Genomic DNA, 18,138 nt, shown 5'->3' on the forward strand with positions numbered 1-18,138 from the left:
ATTATTAACAAATAAGAATACCGAATATTTTGAAGGAATTTACCATTTTAGTAGAACAAATCACGCTTTTTGCTAAACTTGGAGGCGTAAAACGCAAGCAAAAAGCTTGATGTGTAGACCCGGGAGCACCAGATTCTAACAGGCAAACATGTAAACTCCCTCCGGCAATTGCAAAACGTCGACCCTTTACAGCAGGGAGTCCTCATGGCTGCCCCTGGTAAAGTGAACCCTCGCGTTTCTCGCCCACGCCTGCAAATAATACGAGGTTTTGCCAGCTGACGGCCAATCCCAGCAAGCGTTATGGCGCGTGCAACAGGGATGAGCGTGGTTCTATGATTTCGGCCGATCGGTGATCTTTTTCAAGTAAGAAAAAGTGAGGAATGATTACGTCACCCGTGGGTGGTGCGTTACGGGATTTGCATTTAATTTCTTAATCACTTCCTGATCGGAATGAAGCCCTGGATAATTCAAGGCTTCAATACGCGTTTAATACACTTGTTGCCTTTTGTGAATTGTGACTTTGTGTGAGAGGGAGCCACAAAAAAGTTTCAAAAGATTCTATTTGTGCAATTGTGAATAATTTAATTTTATGACGTAAATAATTAGGAACTTTAAAGAAAAGTTTCGGTATTGTTCAATCAAACGAAAAATCACATGTTTACACTAAAAAGTCAATCATGATACTATTCACTTTACTTTTTATTTTGTGTTTATCGTTAAAACTCAAAGTTTTCAACTTATTTTCATTAGTTTTTCTTAAATAATTTGCTTTTCCAAATATGAATCAATCCATATCAGTTGAGGATTGATATAAAAGCAATTTCTGCCCACTATGTTGTTGCTGAGGTTCTAAGTTTGAATACATACATAGCCACTAAATTAGACGCATTTGTTTGGTGGTCACTTAGTTGTGATAAAATATTTCGGTATGATCATTGCATCACTATGCAATTTTATAATTTACTCATGTTATAATCCATATTTTATTTATTTATTAACACGATAATACTTAAAATATAATGACACTAATAGTATTATGTGACGGTCGTTTCTACGTAAATTTCTAATTGGCTATTGTTGTCAAAAGAGTGTAACCATTCATTTTGTGCGTTCATAATCATTTTAGAGCAAGCTCAACTATTTTTTGTCAAAGAGAATTTTGAACCACATTATTATTAGCTTATATGATATTTGGTTTATTTTCTCACCCTCTTAGTATAAATAAAATCGTTTGTTTAAAAAATAGAAATAGTCAAGGGCTATGGGATTGGACATTCAATATGATTTTCATAGGACTACTGTGAGTTTGGGTGCAGCAGATCCCACATGAGCTTCCTCAGGTCGATGAGAAATTTTTCAATGTGACTGACATACGAGTTGGTACATCACGTGTCACTATACAAATGATGAGATATGTGTGTTAAAAATTTAATAACTTAAAAAATAAAAATTTTCACCACTTACATAATAACATGTGATGTACCACTCGTGTTCTTATCATAATTAAAATTTTCTTCTCATGGACCCTAACTGGAACCAATCAGTTTACTAGCTGTCAACCCATCTGGACTAGTACACAGTTTCATTTCCAGCTTGGCCTTTTCCCCACAATTCCCTCCCTCTTTCCCTCCTCCCCATAAAAAAGTTCACAATTTTATTATTACCTAACATTATTAATCCAAATAATTAACCCAAAACCCCCTTTTTAGTACATTTTCCAAACAAATAAACTAAATTAATATTTAAAAAATAGACGAAATATACAAAAAAAATTAAAAAAAGAAAAAGCAAACAGCTGGAATATTGAGGAGAGCAGACCAGGTGTGGAGTAACTATAAGAGCATCCACTCCCCATTCGTCAGCCCCTCTTTTTCTCTCTCCTCTCTTTCTCCGCCCCCAAAAGGAGAAGAAGAGTGAAATTATAAACCACCACCACCCACCAAAAAACCCCCACAATACTCTCTCACTCACTCCACTCCTCCGCCGCTATGGACCCATCACCAGCGGCGCCCCCGCTGCAATCCCACCACCTCAACTACGCCGACTCCCTCGACTCTTCCCCTCGCTCCCGCAACACCGACTCATGGGACGAGCCTCAACCCCCCACCACCAGGCTCCGCCTTATGTGCAGCTACGGCGGCCACATCGTCCCCCGCCCCCACGACAAGTCGCTATGCTACGTCGGAGGCGACACCCGAATCGTCGTCGTCGACCGCCAGACCTCCCTCTCCGACCTTTCCGACCGTCTCTCCAAGACTCTCCTCAATGGCCGACCCTTCACCCTCAAGTACCAGCTCCCCAGCGAGGACCTCGACTCCTTAATCTCCCTCACCACCGACGAGGACCTCGACAACATGATCGACGAGTACGACCGCACGGCCAACCACAGCGGCGCTTCGTCCAAACCCTCGCGACTCCGTCTCTTTCTCTTCCCCCTGAAGCCCGAGTCGTCGCAATCGATGGGGCCCATTCTCGATATTTCAGCCAATAAGTCCGAGGACTGGTTCTTGAACGCGCTCAATGGCGCGTCCGGTATGCTCAATCGGGGCTTCTCCGACTCCGCCTCCGTCAACTGCTTGCTGGGTCTCGACGACGATTCGATTTCCGGCGGTGCTGCCAATAATTTGGACTCCGGTTCGAGAGACGTCGAGGTTTCGGTTCCTGCGAATGGCAAGAATGCCAAACAGGGCGGAGGTGCCGGCGGTGGGAACGGGCAGGACGTTCAATCTGTCCCCGATTCGCCGATGCTTGAGAACTCCTCATCGTTTGGGTCCACGTCATCGTCGCCATTGCTTGCGAACTTGCCGCCGATTCGGGTCCACGTGGAAGATGGCGGCGGCGGTGGAGGTGGAGGCGGGATTGGAGTGCAGGATCAGAAGATGGGGATTGAAGAGCAGTTTGCTCAGATGACTGTTGGTGGTGGTGTTGGGCAGAAGCAAGACGACGGTGCTTTCGCGGTCCTTTCATCGCCTCCTCAGATGCCCACTACCATCGTGGCATCCGCCGCGCCGCTGAGCACGGCCACCAATTACTTGAATCGCGTAGTTTCGGACGATGAGCGATCCGATCACGGCGCCCCAGCTGGTTACCGGAAACCAGCGCCACCGCAGCCTCAGCTTCAGCCACTGACTCTGCCTCCTCAGTCTCAGCAGCCCAAATCTAGTGGCGTTATTGATTTGCCCTCCCCAGATTCAGTTTCAAGGTATGCCTAATTGTTCTCAATAATTAGCCTGATTAGTCATTTAGAACTTCTGTTTTTAGTAATCTGATTGTTTAAATTGCTCTTAAGTTGTTGTTTGGGGTGATGATCAAGTGATTAATTGGGGGTTATAATTTCAATTCTGCAGTGACAATAGTTTATCAAATGCCATGTCTCGCCCAAAACCTGTAATTTATCAAGACCCAGTAGTTCAAATCCCCTCTGCAAACGCCAGGTTTCCGGCAAACCTCGTTGATCCGAAATTAAATCTTTCCGATCCAACCACTCGGATTCAGATGCAACAACAGGTACACGATTCTGGGTACGTTTTGCAATCGCAATTCGATCATCATCAGCAGCAGCAGCAGCAACAGCAACACCACCAGCAACAAGCACAACAACAACACCACCAACAACAAGCACAACAGCAACACCACCAACAACAAGCACAACAGCAACACCACCAGCAACAAGCACAACAACAACACCACCAACAACAAGCACAACAGCAACACCACCAACAACAAGCACAACAACACTACCAACAAGCACAACAGCAACACCACCAACAAGAAGCACAGCAGCCACATCAATTTATACACGCTGGAACACATTACATCCAGCACCACCCAGGTTCGGTCCCCATTCCGGCGTACTACCCGGTGTATCCGCCCCAGCAGCAACAGCACCACCATCATCATCCCCAGCTTGATCAGCAGCAGCAGCAATACCAAGTTTATTACATGCCTGCGAGGCCGCCACAACCTTACACTACTTTGCCAGTTGAGCAATCAAATATCAGTGATTCTGCCACTCCTATTCCTTCAAGCCACTCCCAAACGCCTCCTAATCCTGCCATTTCCTCATCCGCGGCTTACAGCCAGATGAGGAATGCCCAAATTGTCAAACCAGAAATGGCTGCCCCAGCAGGGGTGTACAGAACGGCAACCACAGCAGCTCCACCTCTTGTTCAAGTCCCTTCTGCTCAGCATCAGCAGCAATATGTCGGCTACCCCACCCAAATTCACCATCCGTCCCAATCGGCCGTTCCTTCTTCCGGGGGTAATGCCAGTTATGCCTATGAATATGCTACTGATCCCTCTCATGCGCAGATATACTACACACAACCTCTGGCGCCCTCAATGCCTTCTCAGTACCAAACTATGACATCTGCGGCCGCCAGGGTGCTGCCAGAAGTCTCTGCTCAGCTTCCCACCGACAACATCAAGCAGCAGAGATGAGGGAAGTGAACAATGCCTGGAGAAGGAAACAATTTTGGGAAAGTGGGAGGCTTTGGTTTTTATGTTTAAAGTTTATTTATCTGTTTCTAGAGTCTTTGGCTTTGGTATTGGTATAATTGGTTATGGTATGTATTTGTGATAGATAATAAGGAAACTTTGGTGGTCGTCGTCGTCGTCTTCTTCTTCTTCTTTCTTGTAAGGTCACATGGTTGCTGCTCCATTGCCGCCGCCGTCGTCTTCATGCAAGAGAAGTGGATAGGAATATGAAAAGATGGTCTCTGGGATTATAGTTATATACTGTAAAAGCTGGAAAACTCAACCAAACATAAATATTGTGTGCTTGTGCAGATCGGGTTTCTGAATAAATGTTTTATAAGTAACAAACAGATTTCTGTTTATATTGTGTTGCTTAGTAGATATTTGATGAGCATGACATACATGTTTCGTCGCTCAATTGCAATTTCTCAGCAGAAGCAAGCCACTGCAATTGCAGTTTTGTGATGAGAGGGAGAGGGAACATTTCTGCTCTTAAGTGCTTTTGTTACAAGTAATTTGATGGTTACTGTTGGCATAAATTCAGCTGCGACTTCTTCCTCGAGTTCTGTCAGGATTGCGACTCGATGAAGAGCTTTACAACCGCATTGCCCTTCTTCACTCACGGAATATTCTCGAATTGGGTTTTTCGCCCATTGTCAAGATTCCCCATTACTAACCCCCCGAGTCCGGGTCGTATCTCAGTCCAATTGCCACTAATTTTCCTCCACAAACTAGGGTCGCTTTTAACTTTTAATCGTTATTATCTTGTCAAACATATTTAGAAACGTTTTTTTTATTGTTAAAAAGCACTTTACAAAAACGGAGCCCTTAGTGATCCATTTCCCACCACTCCATTTCAAAACAAGCCCTGGCTAATGAATGTTAATTTGGATATATCCCCACCAAATGATGTAGAATTTGGCTTTAAAGTTAATGGAATCTGGTGGGATGGGGACACAAATCTTATGTGGAATTGTGTAACATCAATCGACAATGACATTTGATGTTGTCAAAATTTGAAAACTTTGGCTCCCAAAACAAACAAACAAAAAATAAAATAATGTCGACCAAAAGAACAAAAACATAAAATCCACCACAATCATCTAATCTCATCAGATCGAAATTGACCCCTAGCAAAAAGTGCATGATATTCGGCAGATCACAGTGACACAGTGCGTTTTAGATTCTTCTTGTTTTGATTTAACCTAGTAATTAATGTGTTAATTAGTAATTAAACGGCCGGCATTAGTACGAGGTTTGTGGTTTGATTTTGGGATGGGAGAGCGATTACTGAGTTACTTGTACTATTATGATTATAATTTAAGTTGACACATGGTGCCAAAGTTGTTGTTTTCACTCCAGTCCAAGCAAAGACAAGTAGCTCAATACTTTTAGCAGTAGTTTGTGATTGCTAAAATAACTGATTGAAGTAGACGTGAGTTAGTTTGAGATAAGAGAATATGTTCAGCCATCCTTATCTTTGAATTCTACTTCTCTACCCGTAGTTGAGATTGGAATAGCGCATTTTGCGATGAATATCAAGCAAGTCCATATAGAAAGAGGGAGGGACCATGGAATTTGACGCTCTCAATATTCAATGTTCAACATGAAGAATATGTGAAATATCGTATTTTGATTCCCAGTTTGGCAGATGGGGCATAACTATTTATTTGTGAAGGAGAAAGGTCTGCCAGAAGAAATTGGCGCCATCAATTCATCATCTCATGTCGCATTCATATACAACAAGAATCCTTTTGTTTTGGAATTCGATTTGGATTTGATCCGATTTGCAATGGCTCCCACTAGAGGAAGAGATTTATTTGATTTTTACTTAGTATCATGCAAAGACAATAATGTGGATTGAGGGGCCCACTATTTTCAAAAATGTTGTTAGATCAACTCATTTAGATTTAGTCGAAATTAGAAAAAAAATCAAAAGTTTGAAATTTGCAATGGTTTCGGCAAATTTTATGTAGTCAATCGGTAAATATCATTAATATTCATTTGATTTTTCTATATCCAATGTTTAAATATGTAAAAATTATCGATATTTCCGTTGAAATGTTCAAAAATCGGATAAATATGAAAAGAGAAACTTATTCTCGTACCGGCAAGATGTAGGAAAATTAATAATTATAGATGACATCTACCAATTCACTACAGAAAATTGCCGCAACCTATATCTCGCCGATATAAGGTGAAGTTTCCTTTTCACCCCCTTTTCATATCGAGTTTTAATTTTTCAAATGTTTCGATGGAAAAATCGACAATTGTGTAGATATTTTAAACACGAGTATCACTAACCCACCTGTATTAAATAGTGCTTCAACAAAGTTGCGTGTCTAAATAACATTTCTCGCTCTTACATTAGAATTGGTAAATTAATATTGGCCCTTACAAGAATTATTTTACATCTACAAAAAACGATAAATACGGTCAGTTAATGTTAACCTCGAAGACTCTCACACATTGATCTGCCCCGCAAGAAGCGAGCTGAAAGCTACCGGAATCTTCATTCTTGCAGTTTCTCCATGCCAAACGGTTTACAGCAGAGACATGGCACATCAACGGATCAAGCCGTACGACAAGGGAAGCAACTGCGCCTGCTACTCCAGCATCAGATCTTTTAACGGAGAGATTCCACAATTCAATGAGTCCGTTTTCCATTCCAACTGCAAGGAGCCCATCGTTGCTCTTGCGATCAAGACCGATCCAAGATAGGGCCATGACGCTGCTACTGAACTGGGGAAGAGTCGTGAGCAGCTTCACCAAAGATTCATTTTCCACTGTCCAGATCTTCACTGTCTTGTCCCTCGAGCCTGTGGCAAATTCGTAGCCGTGTGGATTCCAAGAGCATGCCCATATGATTCTTTTGTGTGCCTCCTGCTTCGCTACGAGCTGGTAACTAATTTCATCGGTGCCTAAACAGAGATATCAGAAGAACTATGTATCACGGAAAGTCTTAGCAATCTTTTGACAGGTGATAACTTGGTAACAGTGAAAGTACCTAGCTTAGGGAAGGGATCTGGAGAGGATCCCTTCCTCCTAATCCACCAAATTAGGGAATCCGTGCCATTGAAATTTGATCCAATAATAACTTCAGCCATTGGATCAATTTTCAACGGTACGAATTCCCTGATTTGGTGGATTAGGAAGAAGGGATCCGAAGAGGATCCCTTTCCCCTAGCTTAAACTAAAGCGTACCTGCTTTATCGATTGAAAATACGGAGAACTGGCGATCCCTTGATACCGCCAACAGGAATTTGTCATCATGAGAGAATTCCATTTGTGTCACTGTCAAAGTATGACTCTGCAAGCGACCAACTGCTTTCCATGAACCAATTTGCCATAGCCATATTTCTGCTACCGCTGCTGATTGGGCCTGCAACATAATCATTGTTTAGTACAACAATAACTTATGAAACAAGTTATTCTTGTTACGCCTTACTTTCAAATGATTTACAATTCTTTCGGTACTATCAAATAATTTCCTCCAATCTATCCACCAGTCTAAGTCCGATCCATTCTCTAGAGCAATGTTTTGCCTAAGAAATTTTTAAGATTATCCATGTTTCCGTTATTATCACAGCAAGTACAATGACTCCACATACCTTACATGAAGAAGCAACAAGCTTCCCGTCATGATCACTGCACAGAGCAAACAGTTCATTCCCATGACCGTAAAGTTTGTGCGACTCTGGCCATAGTGTATGCCATGCCAGTTGATCTTCAATGGGAGGTTCAGTCAACACAACTGGAACTGCATCAGGAATGGTTTCAAGTGTGTCGAGGCCATCTTTCACATTCTTGTCTGGGGTATGCTGCTCAGCTGACAAAAAGAAACAAAATCAATAAATAAATTAAGCCCTTAAAAACTATTCCTAATTTACAAAACTTGATTGAGAAAAAAAAAAAAGAATGATACTTGCTAGAAAAACCACATTAATATTAGAAAAGAAGGAAGGGCGAGAGGAGAGAGAGTTACCGTGAACATAAATAGGTTTCTGTGATAGCCCAAGAGCAGACATATTTGCACCCAAAATCTGAACACCAACTTGGAGATCATCTGCAAAGTTAGACGTTTGTGAAATGGCATGACCCAATGTCTTCAAGAAAGACAAAGGAGCTTCAAACACTCTGGCAACTTTCTCATCAGCTCCGCTGACAAATCGATGGTTCCCTTTTCCTTGGATGATGGCCACACAGCTAATATCATGACCATGAACTTGAGGGCGTGCAATTTCATGCCAAGACTCCTCATCCCTAGGAGACGCCTCATTTTGCCAAGGAGCAAAAATTCGAGTTGTCTGATCATGACTGACTGAGAGCAAGTATTGACCAGACCTTCCCCATGCAATATCTGTTATTGCTGCAAAATGGCCAGATGGAACCTTTTGTGGTTGCCAATTTTCATAGTCAGTGCCGACATTTTTCCAAAGATGGAAAGATCCACCATATCCATGTACTAATATTGAATCTCCATTAGGGCTCCAGTGGCCGCCATAAAACCCTAGAGCACAATGACTTAATTCTCCAACAGTAACAACATTCATCCAGATACCGGATGTCTTTTCAGGTTTCCAAATCATCATTGTCTTGTCCATAGATGCAGATAAGATGCTTTGGGGTTGACAGTAGGCAATCCCTTCGGAAGATGCATTTGATGGGGGTTGCCACTCCACTGAATACACCCAATCTTCATGTCCAATTAGAAGAGATTCCAACGATACCTGATATGATGTTGTGCCGGCTATAAGTACAGGGCCTTCGATATAAGATGCTAAGCTCACTTTTTCTTTCCGGTAAGCACTCTGGTTGCTGTCCAAAGACCCCTTTAAAGCCATCTTCCAAATGCGTATGCCTCTGTCTTGAGATGAACTAACAAGTAGAACATTGCTTGCCTCACCATTGGTGCACGTAGGTAATGCGAAATCCAGACTTCTGATCCAATCTGTATGCCCTTTCAACTCGCACCCTTTAACAAACTACATGTACATATGAAAAGAATTCAAAACTTATTTAAGGCACAAAAATGTCAACAACCAAAAAAAAAAAAAAAAATCAGAAAATTGATTAATATAATGCTACCTTTCCTCTCCTCTCCCCGCTGTAAAGGTGAATTTTGTTATCTAGTCCTCCCATTGCCAGGATTAAGTGCCCAGTACTTCCAGGCAACTCTGATAACGAAAGCGCTACCATGGGTTTTGTACCAACGGAGAGAGAATCCAGATGCAACAGTTCACAGTCACCTAGAAAAACTCAGAAAAGTCATGTTTCCAATTGATTTTGAAATTCTTTCATTTGATGTGAAGGGAGAACTTTTGGCTGTATCATTCATTACAAAAACATGATATTTTTGTGCTTTAGAACTGTTAAAACTTTTATATAATGGTTGTTTCAAATCCATAACATGAACCTAAGTAGATCGATTTAGGGAAGAGTTCGAAGGAATGGTGTTGCCACTTCATGACCTGTCTTGTACCCCTTCTTTGACATTGTCAGTAGAATCAAATGTGTAGAACTAAAGCAAATCAACTTAGATATCTATAAAACTTATGAAAGTTAACAATTTGACTTAGTCCACTGAATTTTGGGCTCACCTCCACTAGATGATGGAAAAACAACCTCCCATATATAAACGGTACTATCGGAAGACGTAGAGGCAAAGATTGCCTCAGTTTGAGAAACCATAATTCCAGTAATGCATGTGACACCCTTCTTGTGCAACTGAGGTAGCTGTTGCACATACCCCCACTGTAAAGGAAAAGCAAACAGAGTCCATGAAGATAACACATTTCAACAGAAAACAATTCTTTCAAATATATTCGCAACTCAGACACAACTAACTGATTAAGAAGTAATCAGACTTCCGAAAACTGAAATAAGTAACGAACCCTCCAACTAGCTAAGAGACATACGAGAGGGCCTAAAAACTACAACCTTTCACACAGTTTTAGCTAGCTAGAACCCTCCTACTAGCTAAGAAATAAATAAGAGGACCTAAAACTACAACTTTTCACACAGTTTTAACTAGCTATTCGCTACATTCATTCAACAATTCAATGCAACCTACTGTACTGATAAGTTTCGAAGGAAACTTTAAGAAAACACCAACAAAAATAATAAGATTTGCAATAACACGAACACCGGCAACGACAAGAGTATACCTTTCCTTCAAGAACAGAGAACTCCCACAAAATAATTGCACCAGAAGCATCTCCAGAGAGCAAATAATGCCGGTCCAAGTGTTTAGCTGTGGAAATCCGGCAAAATCTAGTCAGAAACCCAAATAACAACTTAAAAACAGTAAATTTGAATTCAGAAAACACTAAAAATACTCTCTTTTTTTCTTCACTTGTTTCAGAAAAATCCCAAAAAGTACCTCTATATGCAAACTTGTTACTTGGGAGCCAATGGGTGCAATTCACAGCAGCCTTGTGACCCGGAAGAGTAGTCCAAATTTGAGCTGTCTGCAGCCATTTTTGTAAAATAAAAAAAATTAAATAAATAAATTAGTTTGAATGGAAAACTGGGTTCATAAAGGGGAGATAGAGAGAGAGAGAGAGGACCTTCGGATTAAAGATAGCGACGGCGTTTTGGGCACCGAAAGCAACCAAATCACAAGCACCCCACGAGACGTTGTTGACGATTCTGTTGCAGCCTGCTCCTATGAACACTCCCTTCACGCCAACCCCACTCCCTCCTCCGCCACCATCTCCGCTAGACATGGTGGAAGAACTGGCTGTGGTTTGGCAGATAGACGGCGGCTTCAGCCTTCAGGTGTTGGAAGCTCTCGTTCTGCTTTTGCTGGTCCGGGAAAAAGTGAGAGAAAGGAAGAAAGGAATTTTTGGGCCGGAGTTAGAAAAATGGGCCGAGGCCCAAAATCAAAGACTTACTTATTGGGCCTAAAAACGATATATCAAGGCCTGTTACGCTTGGTAAAGTATACAGGCGAAATGTTCAACGCCACACTTCACCGTCTCAACTGCTTCTACCGAGAAATATTCAAACTGAAATAACCGAAAAAGACCAAACTTCAGATGGCGGCAATCCAGTACGACATTCGCTGCGCGCTTCTCCTGAATCATCACGCATCGTCGTTATCATCACCATCACCATCGTCATCCACGTCATCGCCGTCGTTATCCACCATTAGGTCCCTCAGCCCCACCCTCCTCGGCTCGCGCGCCTCCGGGGCCCGTCGAGTCCTCTCGCTGTCGACCTCGTGCTGGACGACGTCGTTCCGGCTCAGAGCCTTCTCCACCGACCCAGGAGAGGCCGACGCCATCAAACTTCCGGAGAAGCCGTCGATATGCACGGCCGATGAGCTCCACTACGTGTCCGTGCCGAACTCCGATTGGAAGCTCGCGCTCTGGCGATACCACCCGTGCCCCAAGGTACTAAATTTACTTTTTAAAAAGGAATTTATTTCTGTTCAATTTTAAAATTATGATTTAAATGAATCAATTTTTAGAAATAAATACTTATAATTTACGAGAAATTGAGGTTGAGTGAGTGTTTAATGAAACAGGCGCCTCAGAGGAAACATCCATTGCTGCTATTGTCAGGAGTGGGGACCAACGCCATTGGATATGATCTCTCTCCTGAGGTAACATTACATTTGCATGAAATAATTGTTATTAATCTCTCAATTAATCGTTTAATTAATGTATCTAATTAAAAAAAAAAAAAATCATTTTTCTTGTTCTTGTTAAAATGTTGTTAATTTGTAGCCAGATGATAGAGATAAATTGTAATGAATCTCAAATTTACGACTTTATTCTTAATTTTTGCAAAAGAACACTAGAAGGAGTGAGTTTTCAATGTCAATGTGTGCATTTGACTTGGTTTATTTGTGATTGCTGATGGAATGTGGCATATCTGCAGTCTTCGTTTGCGCGTTACATGTCTAGGCAAGGATTCGAGACCTGGGTTCTCGAAGTTCGTGGTGCTGGACTGAGCGTGCAAGAATCGGATCAAAAGGAAATTCAGCAATCTGCCCATGAAAGGTCTGAAGAGATGGAAGCTGTTTCTGAGAGTGCAACTGATGCAGCTTTTCCTGCTGCCTCAGCACCTGAGACTCCTGCTCAGGAAGCAAAAGATGAAAATTCAGCTTCTAAGAGTGCAACTGATGCAGCTTTTCCTGCAGAAAAGCAGTCAAATGGTTTTCCTGTTGCCTCGGCACCTGAGACTCCTGCTCGAGAAGAAAAACATGAGAATTCTTCTTCTAAGAGTGCCACTAATGGAGCATTTTCTGCAGAAAAGCAGTCTGGTGCCTCAGCAACTGAGGTTCCTGCTCAAGGAGTGATTTCAGCTTTCAGTGGAGACGTTACAAATATAGTAACTGTAGGGGATGAATCAAAATCAGTGACAAAGTTGACAGAAACTTTTACGCAGCTGTCAGAAAGAATTTCTGGCTTTCTCAGTGAAGGTCAATCGACGATCATGGCTGCTAAGTTGCTTGACCAAATTTCAAAACTGTTCGCTGGTTCTGCATTATCCGAGCGTATTAATGAGATAAGCTATAAGATTTCAGGCCTGTTAGAGACAAGACAAAACTCAAGTATTGCTAGCCAGATCAAGGACCTCAGTCAAAGGCTTGTAAATATCATTGAAGAGGGTCAGCGATCGGTTTCACCTCCATTGTTTGACTTGCAAGAGCGTTTAAATTCTACGCTGGAAGATTTCCAGAAACAACTTGAATTGATGGTGAAATATGATTGGGACTTTGACCATTACTTGGAAGAGGATGTACCTGCTGTGGTGAGGTGACAATTTATATTGATGGAAGGCTATCATATGATTGCCCTTTCTGAATTTAGTCTTTAGAAGAAGCACAATTTGGATTACACACAGTACCTCTTCTATTATATTGAATCAAATAGTTTTCCTTCCTTTTACATGATGAATTTATAGTTTTCAATGTTAATTTACAGATGGACTATATAATGGCAGAAAGTAAGCCAAAGGATGGGAAGTTGTTGGCTATTGGACACTCGATGGGTGGTATATTGCTTTACGCAATGCTTTCACGATGTGGTGAGATTCCCTTTTTTCCCCATGCATTTCCTTTTCTTTATTTGCCTTTTGGGTGGAATTCGCTGCTCTATGTATTATTGTTGATACTTGATTGGTTGAATACCGGTTATTCACGTGCTGTTTTCCTACCCCTCACGCGGTGTTCTAATGTGTTATTTTCTTTCCCCAGTACAATTGAGTCCGGTTGAGTGTTATGAATTTTTTTTCTTAAGAACTTGCTTAAATACTGATAGCAGATTTGATTGAATGCTTCCAGTTTTGGTTCCTTGATATGCTTTGGTACCATTTTCATTTCGTAAAACTTTGTAAGAAACGCTCCAGCATATGAGTCTGATTCCTTTATTTATTTCATCTTTCAGGTTCTGAAGGAAGAGAGTCCCAATTAGCAGCTGTTGTAACATTAGCGTCATCACTTGATTACACATCTTCAAAGTCAACTCTCAAACTGCTCACACCCCTTGTAAGTGGATGCAGAGTTGCGGTAGATCATCTCTAAATTAATTACAATGAATGTGTGATTGTTAGTGTAGCTTAAACATTGTTAAGGAACTAATGTTAAGGAACTTGTCATGCAGGCTGATCCCGCCCAGGCTCTCAATGTGCCAGCTATTCCTTTAGGAAGTCTACTGGCAGCAACGTATCCTCTCTCAAACCGTCCTCCTTATGTTTTCTCTTGGCTCAATAACTTGATTTCAGCAGAGGACATGATGCATCCAGAGTTGTTGAAAAAGCTTGTTTTGAATAACTTTTGTAAGCATTCCTCCCGACACGATATACTTTGTCAATTTCATTCGAGAAATTCAACAAGTCAATCATGATGGGTGGTTATTTAAAAAGTTGTTGCTAGAGCCACTCTTCATGGATGTCTCTAACTGATTCATCAAGAAGTCAACCATTAGTGATTCTGTGCTTTTTTCAAATGACAGGCACCATACCCGCAAAACTTCTTTTGCAGTTAACAACAGCTTTTCGGAAGGGTGGATTACGTGACAGGAGCGGTGCCTATTTGTATAAGGATCATATAAACAAAAGTAGTGTCCCTATTTTGGCACTTGCCGGAGACCAGGATCTAATTTGCCCACCTGAAGCGGTTGAAGGTAAAATCTCAGCATAGATGGCTTATATTTTCTCTAAAGTTTCTGTGATTCGCGCTTATGATACTTTGGTGAACCAGAAACCGTGAAGCTGATTCCACAGCACCTGGTTACATATAAACTCTTCGGACAGCCTGGTGGTCCACACTACGCTCATTATGATTTGGTCGGAGGAAAATTGGTACGAAGTTTTCTTCTCTCTCCCTCCCTCTCTTATGGTACCATAATGTGACGTTCTCAATTGATACATATATATATATGTTTCTGAACTACAGGCAGTGGAGCAGGTCCATCCATGTATAGTCGAATTTCTTTGTCAGCACGACTCAACGTGAATACCAAAACCATGAAACTTAATCCCTTCAATTTGTTACGGGAGTAAGCTTGATTTCACAAGCAGCTTGAAAGGTTTTTAGGTTTTTATACAACAAAACACAGTTCATCACCTTCAACATTTTGTCAGCAAGGAGTAAAGTAGTGAATACGAAAAATTATTGTATGATACTGGAATATAGTTACGTGGTGCAACCAAGTTATGGATTGCAAACCCACGTGGCCGTATATCAATCTCTTGTTTTCTTAGATTCTTCAGTATGAGTACCATCGAAAGTGTTTTATTTCATAATTTTCATTAGTCTCTTTCTCATCACGTGACCTTCCGCAGTTTCAGTAGCATCTTTTATCAATAAATTTCATGGGGCGGTGGAAAAACAAGTAAGGAGTTGAGAATCTTATTATCTGAAAGCTTCATGTCTTGTATTTTAGAGGGCATGCCGGAGTGGGTTGTAGGGCATTGGTGTTCCCTCGAAAAGTAACAATCGTGGAATTTAACAGAAGTTGGCCAACAAATAGAACTAGAGCTTTAGAACTCATTTGGAAGCGTTTTTAAAATGACTGCAAACGTTTTTGATGAAAATGTGTTTAAAACCAATCTTTAGTAAAAATGCAAGTAAATTTTAGAAAAACACTTAAAAGTGCTTCCTGGATGACACATAAACTAGTGTTTCTTGCAAAAAATACTTCAAGTGCTTTTAGAACTTAGAAATATTTTTTTCTAAAAGCGCTTTCAGTCATACAAAGATTGGAGTGAAATTCATTTTCTTATAACTTTTAATTGACTGTTTTATTGTATACATGCAGCAATTTTGTAGTAGATTTCAGATGCAGCCAATAACAAGAGAGTTTCGATAATACCATGGTGTCGAAATGAACACGTATACATGCATGTTTTTTAATTCGTTATAAGTTCGTCGAATCAGCTGATGAATCGATCTCCTGCGTCCGATTTCTGTTGAATTCCGACCTGAAATTTCAAACCCTTAATCTGTAGCAAGCTTGGGTTGCAGAATCTAACCAATGCTGTCAGAATCACAGAGACCATCCCTTGTCGTTGGGGTGTTTTGTTCCTAACTTGTACCTGCACGTTTTGTAGCAGCACAAGTAGATAAGCAAACACAAAACTGAATGATTGGTAATGGAAGCAGACTCTCAGTCTTCCATGTTACAATGTCTACTCACTACTGCTTCCGGTATAAATATGTGAGTATACATACATGTATAGATATATACATACATACATATATATATATATATATATATATGGTAGCAGATGTTGTAATGACTAAGTTGTGAGTCAGATTTAATGGATCCAAATGCATCAAGCTTTCTGGTCAGTCCTTCAACCTTCCAGTCAGTTTACTACGAAGCCAAAGAGAATGATGCCATCATTGATCTTGGTCTTAGCCTCAGAGCTCTGCAGCCTGAAACTTACCATCCATCTGCACATTGTACGTTCCTTCTTCCTCCCTTTTTCTTCTTCGATCTCTTCTACGAGAGATATTTTAAACTACTAATCTGCAGAAAACGGAATTCGAACTTGGTTCAAGACAGGCCAACTGGCCAAACTCGCATGTGTCTGTGTTTTCTATTTTTTACATTGCATTTACTATTGTAGTGGTGAGCTTGGAGGGATATGATGGTCTGATAGATTGGCCCCAGGCTAACCTGAACTTGAAGAACACTAGCATTCTAAACGCGAGAAATGTCGCGGAAGATTGCGACGAAGAAGCAGAGGGAGTGCAAAGCAAGGAGAGGAGGGCTTATGTGAAGGTTAACATGGATGGGCTTGTTATTGGCAGGAAAGTCTGTATTCCTGATCACAGTGGTTACTCGAGTCTTGCCTTTCAGCTGGAAGACATGTTTGGTAAGTAGGAGGAAAAGATAATCTAAGAAAGTGAGGATCTTTACGCTCACAAATTAATAAGTGGTGCATTGATGTTTCAGGTAGACAATCTGCATCTGGGTTAAGGTTATCTCAGGATGCGTCCGAGTTTTTGCTTTTTTACAAGGACAGAGGTGACAATTGGCGAACTGTCGGTGATGTTCCATGGAAGTATGTTCTTTATCCTTTACTTAGACCTTGTTCGTAACCATTTTGGCTTTTGCTTTAGTTTTATTTCCAACAACAAAAAAAAATGATGACAAAAAACTAAAAATGAAATGGTTATCAAATAACTGCTTGAATTTTGATTGGATTTTCCAATTTATTAAAGACTATATTGTTGAAGTTTTGTTTTGAATTGTGACAGGGAATTTGTAGAATGTGTGACGCGAATGAGGATTGCAAGAAAGAATCAAGCTTTTCTTTCACCTCCTTTGAAATTTAACTAATTTTTTGTTTTCCGCGTTGTTTCATATGTTCTTAGAGATAGTTTAACGTTGGAAGTTGGAACACCATTTCGACTACGAAATAGTGTACCAACAATAGCATGTTTGTATGCACAAGAAATCGTAAGATAGGCTTCAAGCTAAACTTTTAATAACGCTTAGCCCTCTAACTAATTATTTATTTCTTTATACCTGCCTTTTGCATCATGTGAAAAACATCTAATAACACATAAGATATCGCCGATATTACTGATACGGAGACGAAAAACATTATCGTGTTTGTTTAGTGCAGTGACTTGTGAGTGAGAAAATCACAATCTACAAAGGACACCGAAAGGTCAGTGACAGAATGCAGAGTTAGACAGACCAAATACATTCCGAGTCTCCGACAAAGAAACTCAGCTTTTAAGTCAATAGAACAGAATACGTAGATTAATTACTAATTACTTGACTGATCAAAAGGACAGCTGGAATCTTGTCGAAGATTGACTAACTAAATAGTTTGGTGGAGCCCACTCCCCCTTTATTCGCGCTAAATGGTGGGTAAATAGATAATCAACTGTCTTAATCTTACTGTTTTACAATGTGATGAAATCATGAAAACAGACAGTTCAGAACACTTTCCAGCCAGTTGATAACAAAAGACACTTTATATTCTACCTTAAATGTTTTAGTCCAAGTTGTGATAAACAAGAATCGTTAAATACATTCGCTCTAACCAATGTAGCTTATCCAACGTTTGTTGCTAACATACCAATGTATAAATTCAATGGCGATTATCGTTCATATTCTGAAGGGGAAGGGCGAACCCGTTTCGTTTAATGATTCAAAGATTATATCTGTGGAGATAAGAGGCAGTAAG

At 40.8% G+C, this 18,138-nt stretch overlaps 4 protein-coding genes across 4 annotated transcripts; 3 read left to right on the forward strand and 1 right to left on the reverse strand.

Annotated features, from left to right (window-relative positions):
* The first annotated feature begins 1,947 nt into the window (after positions 1-1,947).
* LOC103947090 (ataxin-2 homolog) lies at positions 1,948-4,838 on the forward strand. Its single transcript, XM_009357947.3, has 2 exons — positions 1,948-3,202; positions 3,348-4,838. Exons 1-2 carry the CDS (start codon positions 1,989-1,991, stop codon positions 4,438-4,440), a joined length of 2,307 nt encoding a protein of 768 aa, XP_009356222.2. The 5' UTR covers positions 1,948-1,988; the 3' UTR covers positions 4,441-4,838.
* A 1,932-nt stretch (positions 4,839-6,770) lies between these two features.
* LOC103947091 (elongator complex protein 2) lies at positions 6,771-11,230 on the reverse strand. Its single transcript, XM_009357948.3, has 9 exons — positions 11,046-11,230; positions 10,859-10,946; positions 10,644-10,729; positions 10,077-10,230; positions 9,565-9,725; positions 8,462-9,461; positions 8,088-8,305; positions 7,681-7,858; positions 6,771-7,397 (listed from the first exon to the last, which is right to left on the reverse strand). The coding sequence occupies exons 1-9, from the start codon at positions 11,202-11,204 to the stop codon at positions 6,913-6,915; spliced, it is 2,529 nt and encodes an 842-aa protein (XP_009356223.2). The 5' UTR covers positions 11,205-11,230; the 3' UTR covers positions 6,771-6,912.
* Positions 11,231-11,375: 145 nt separating this feature from the next.
* Positions 11,376-15,255, forward strand: LOC103947092. The gene is made up of 9 exons (XM_009357950.3): positions 11,376-11,873; positions 12,008-12,085; positions 12,364-13,239; positions 13,413-13,515; positions 13,875-13,975; positions 14,091-14,265; positions 14,442-14,612; positions 14,690-14,790; positions 14,885-15,255. The coding sequence occupies exons 1-9, from the start codon at positions 11,517-11,519 to the stop codon at positions 14,942-14,944; spliced, it is 2,022 nt and encodes a 673-aa protein (XP_009356225.2). The 5' UTR covers positions 11,376-11,516; the 3' UTR covers positions 14,945-15,255.
* A 142-nt stretch (positions 15,256-15,397) lies between these two features.
* Positions 15,398-17,431, forward strand: LOC103947093 (auxin-responsive protein IAA32). The gene is made up of 5 exons (XM_018647424.2): positions 15,398-16,148; positions 16,247-16,396; positions 16,564-16,812; positions 16,893-17,001; positions 17,198-17,431. The coding sequence occupies exons 2-5, from the start codon at positions 16,252-16,254 to the stop codon at positions 17,277-17,279; spliced, it is 585 nt and encodes a 194-aa protein (XP_018502940.2). The 5' UTR covers positions 15,398-16,148; positions 16,247-16,251; the 3' UTR covers positions 17,280-17,431.
* Positions 17,432-18,138: the final 707 nt, after the last annotated feature.

Source organism: the organism of the source record quoted next, unplaced genomic scaffold (assembly GCF_019419815.1).
Source record: "Pyrus x bretschneideri cultivar Hongxiangsu unplaced genomic scaffold, Pyrus_bretschneideri_v1 Contig63, whole genome shotgun sequence".
Lineage (NCBI taxonomy): Eukaryota > Viridiplantae > Streptophyta > Magnoliopsida > Rosales > Rosaceae > Pyrus > Pyrus x bretschneideri.

Bases quoted from the DNA above. Each gene is read 5' to 3' on its own strand.
- LOC103947090 (XM_009357947.3), top strand. From the start codon at position 1,989: ATGGACCCATCACCAGCGGCGCCCCCGCTGCAATCCCACCACCTCAAC. The intron at 3,203-3,347 runs GTATGCCTAATT...TCAATTCTGCAG, and splicing joins TCCCCAGATTCAGTTTCAAG to TGACAATAGTTTATCAAATG.
- LOC103947091 (XM_009357948.3), bottom strand. From the start codon at position 11,204: ATGTCTAGCGGAGATGGTGGCGGAGGAGGGAGTGGGGTTGGCGTGAAG. The intron at 7,859-8,087 runs GTATGTGGAGTC...ATTATGTTGCAG, and splicing joins TTGTTGCTTCTTCATGTAAG to GCCCAATCAGCAGCGGTAGC. The intron at 7,398-7,680 runs GTACGCTTTAGT...ATCTCTGTTTAG, and splicing joins ATTTTCAATCGATAAAGCAG to GCACCGATGAAATTAGTTAC.
- LOC103947092 (XM_009357950.3), top strand. From the start codon at position 11,517: ATGGCGGCAATCCAGTACGACATTCGCTGCGCGCTTCTCCTGAATCAT. The intron at 12,086-12,363 runs GTAACATTACAT...GCATATCTGCAG, and splicing joins GATATGATCTCTCTCCTGAG to TCTTCGTTTGCGCGTTACAT. The intron at 13,976-14,090 runs GTAAGTGGATGC...CTTGTCATGCAG, and splicing joins TCAAACTGCTCACACCCCTT to GCTGATCCCGCCCAGGCTCT.
- LOC103947093 (XM_018647424.2), top strand. From the start codon at position 16,252: ATGGATCCAAATGCATCAAGCTTTCTGGTCAGTCCTTCAACCTTCCAG. The intron at 16,397-16,563 runs GTACGTTCCTTC...TTACTATTGTAG, and splicing joins TTACCATCCATCTGCACATT to TGGTGAGCTTGGAGGGATAT. The intron at 16,813-16,892 runs GTAAGTAGGAGG...TTGATGTTTCAG, and splicing joins TCAGCTGGAAGACATGTTTG to GTAGACAATCTGCATCTGGG.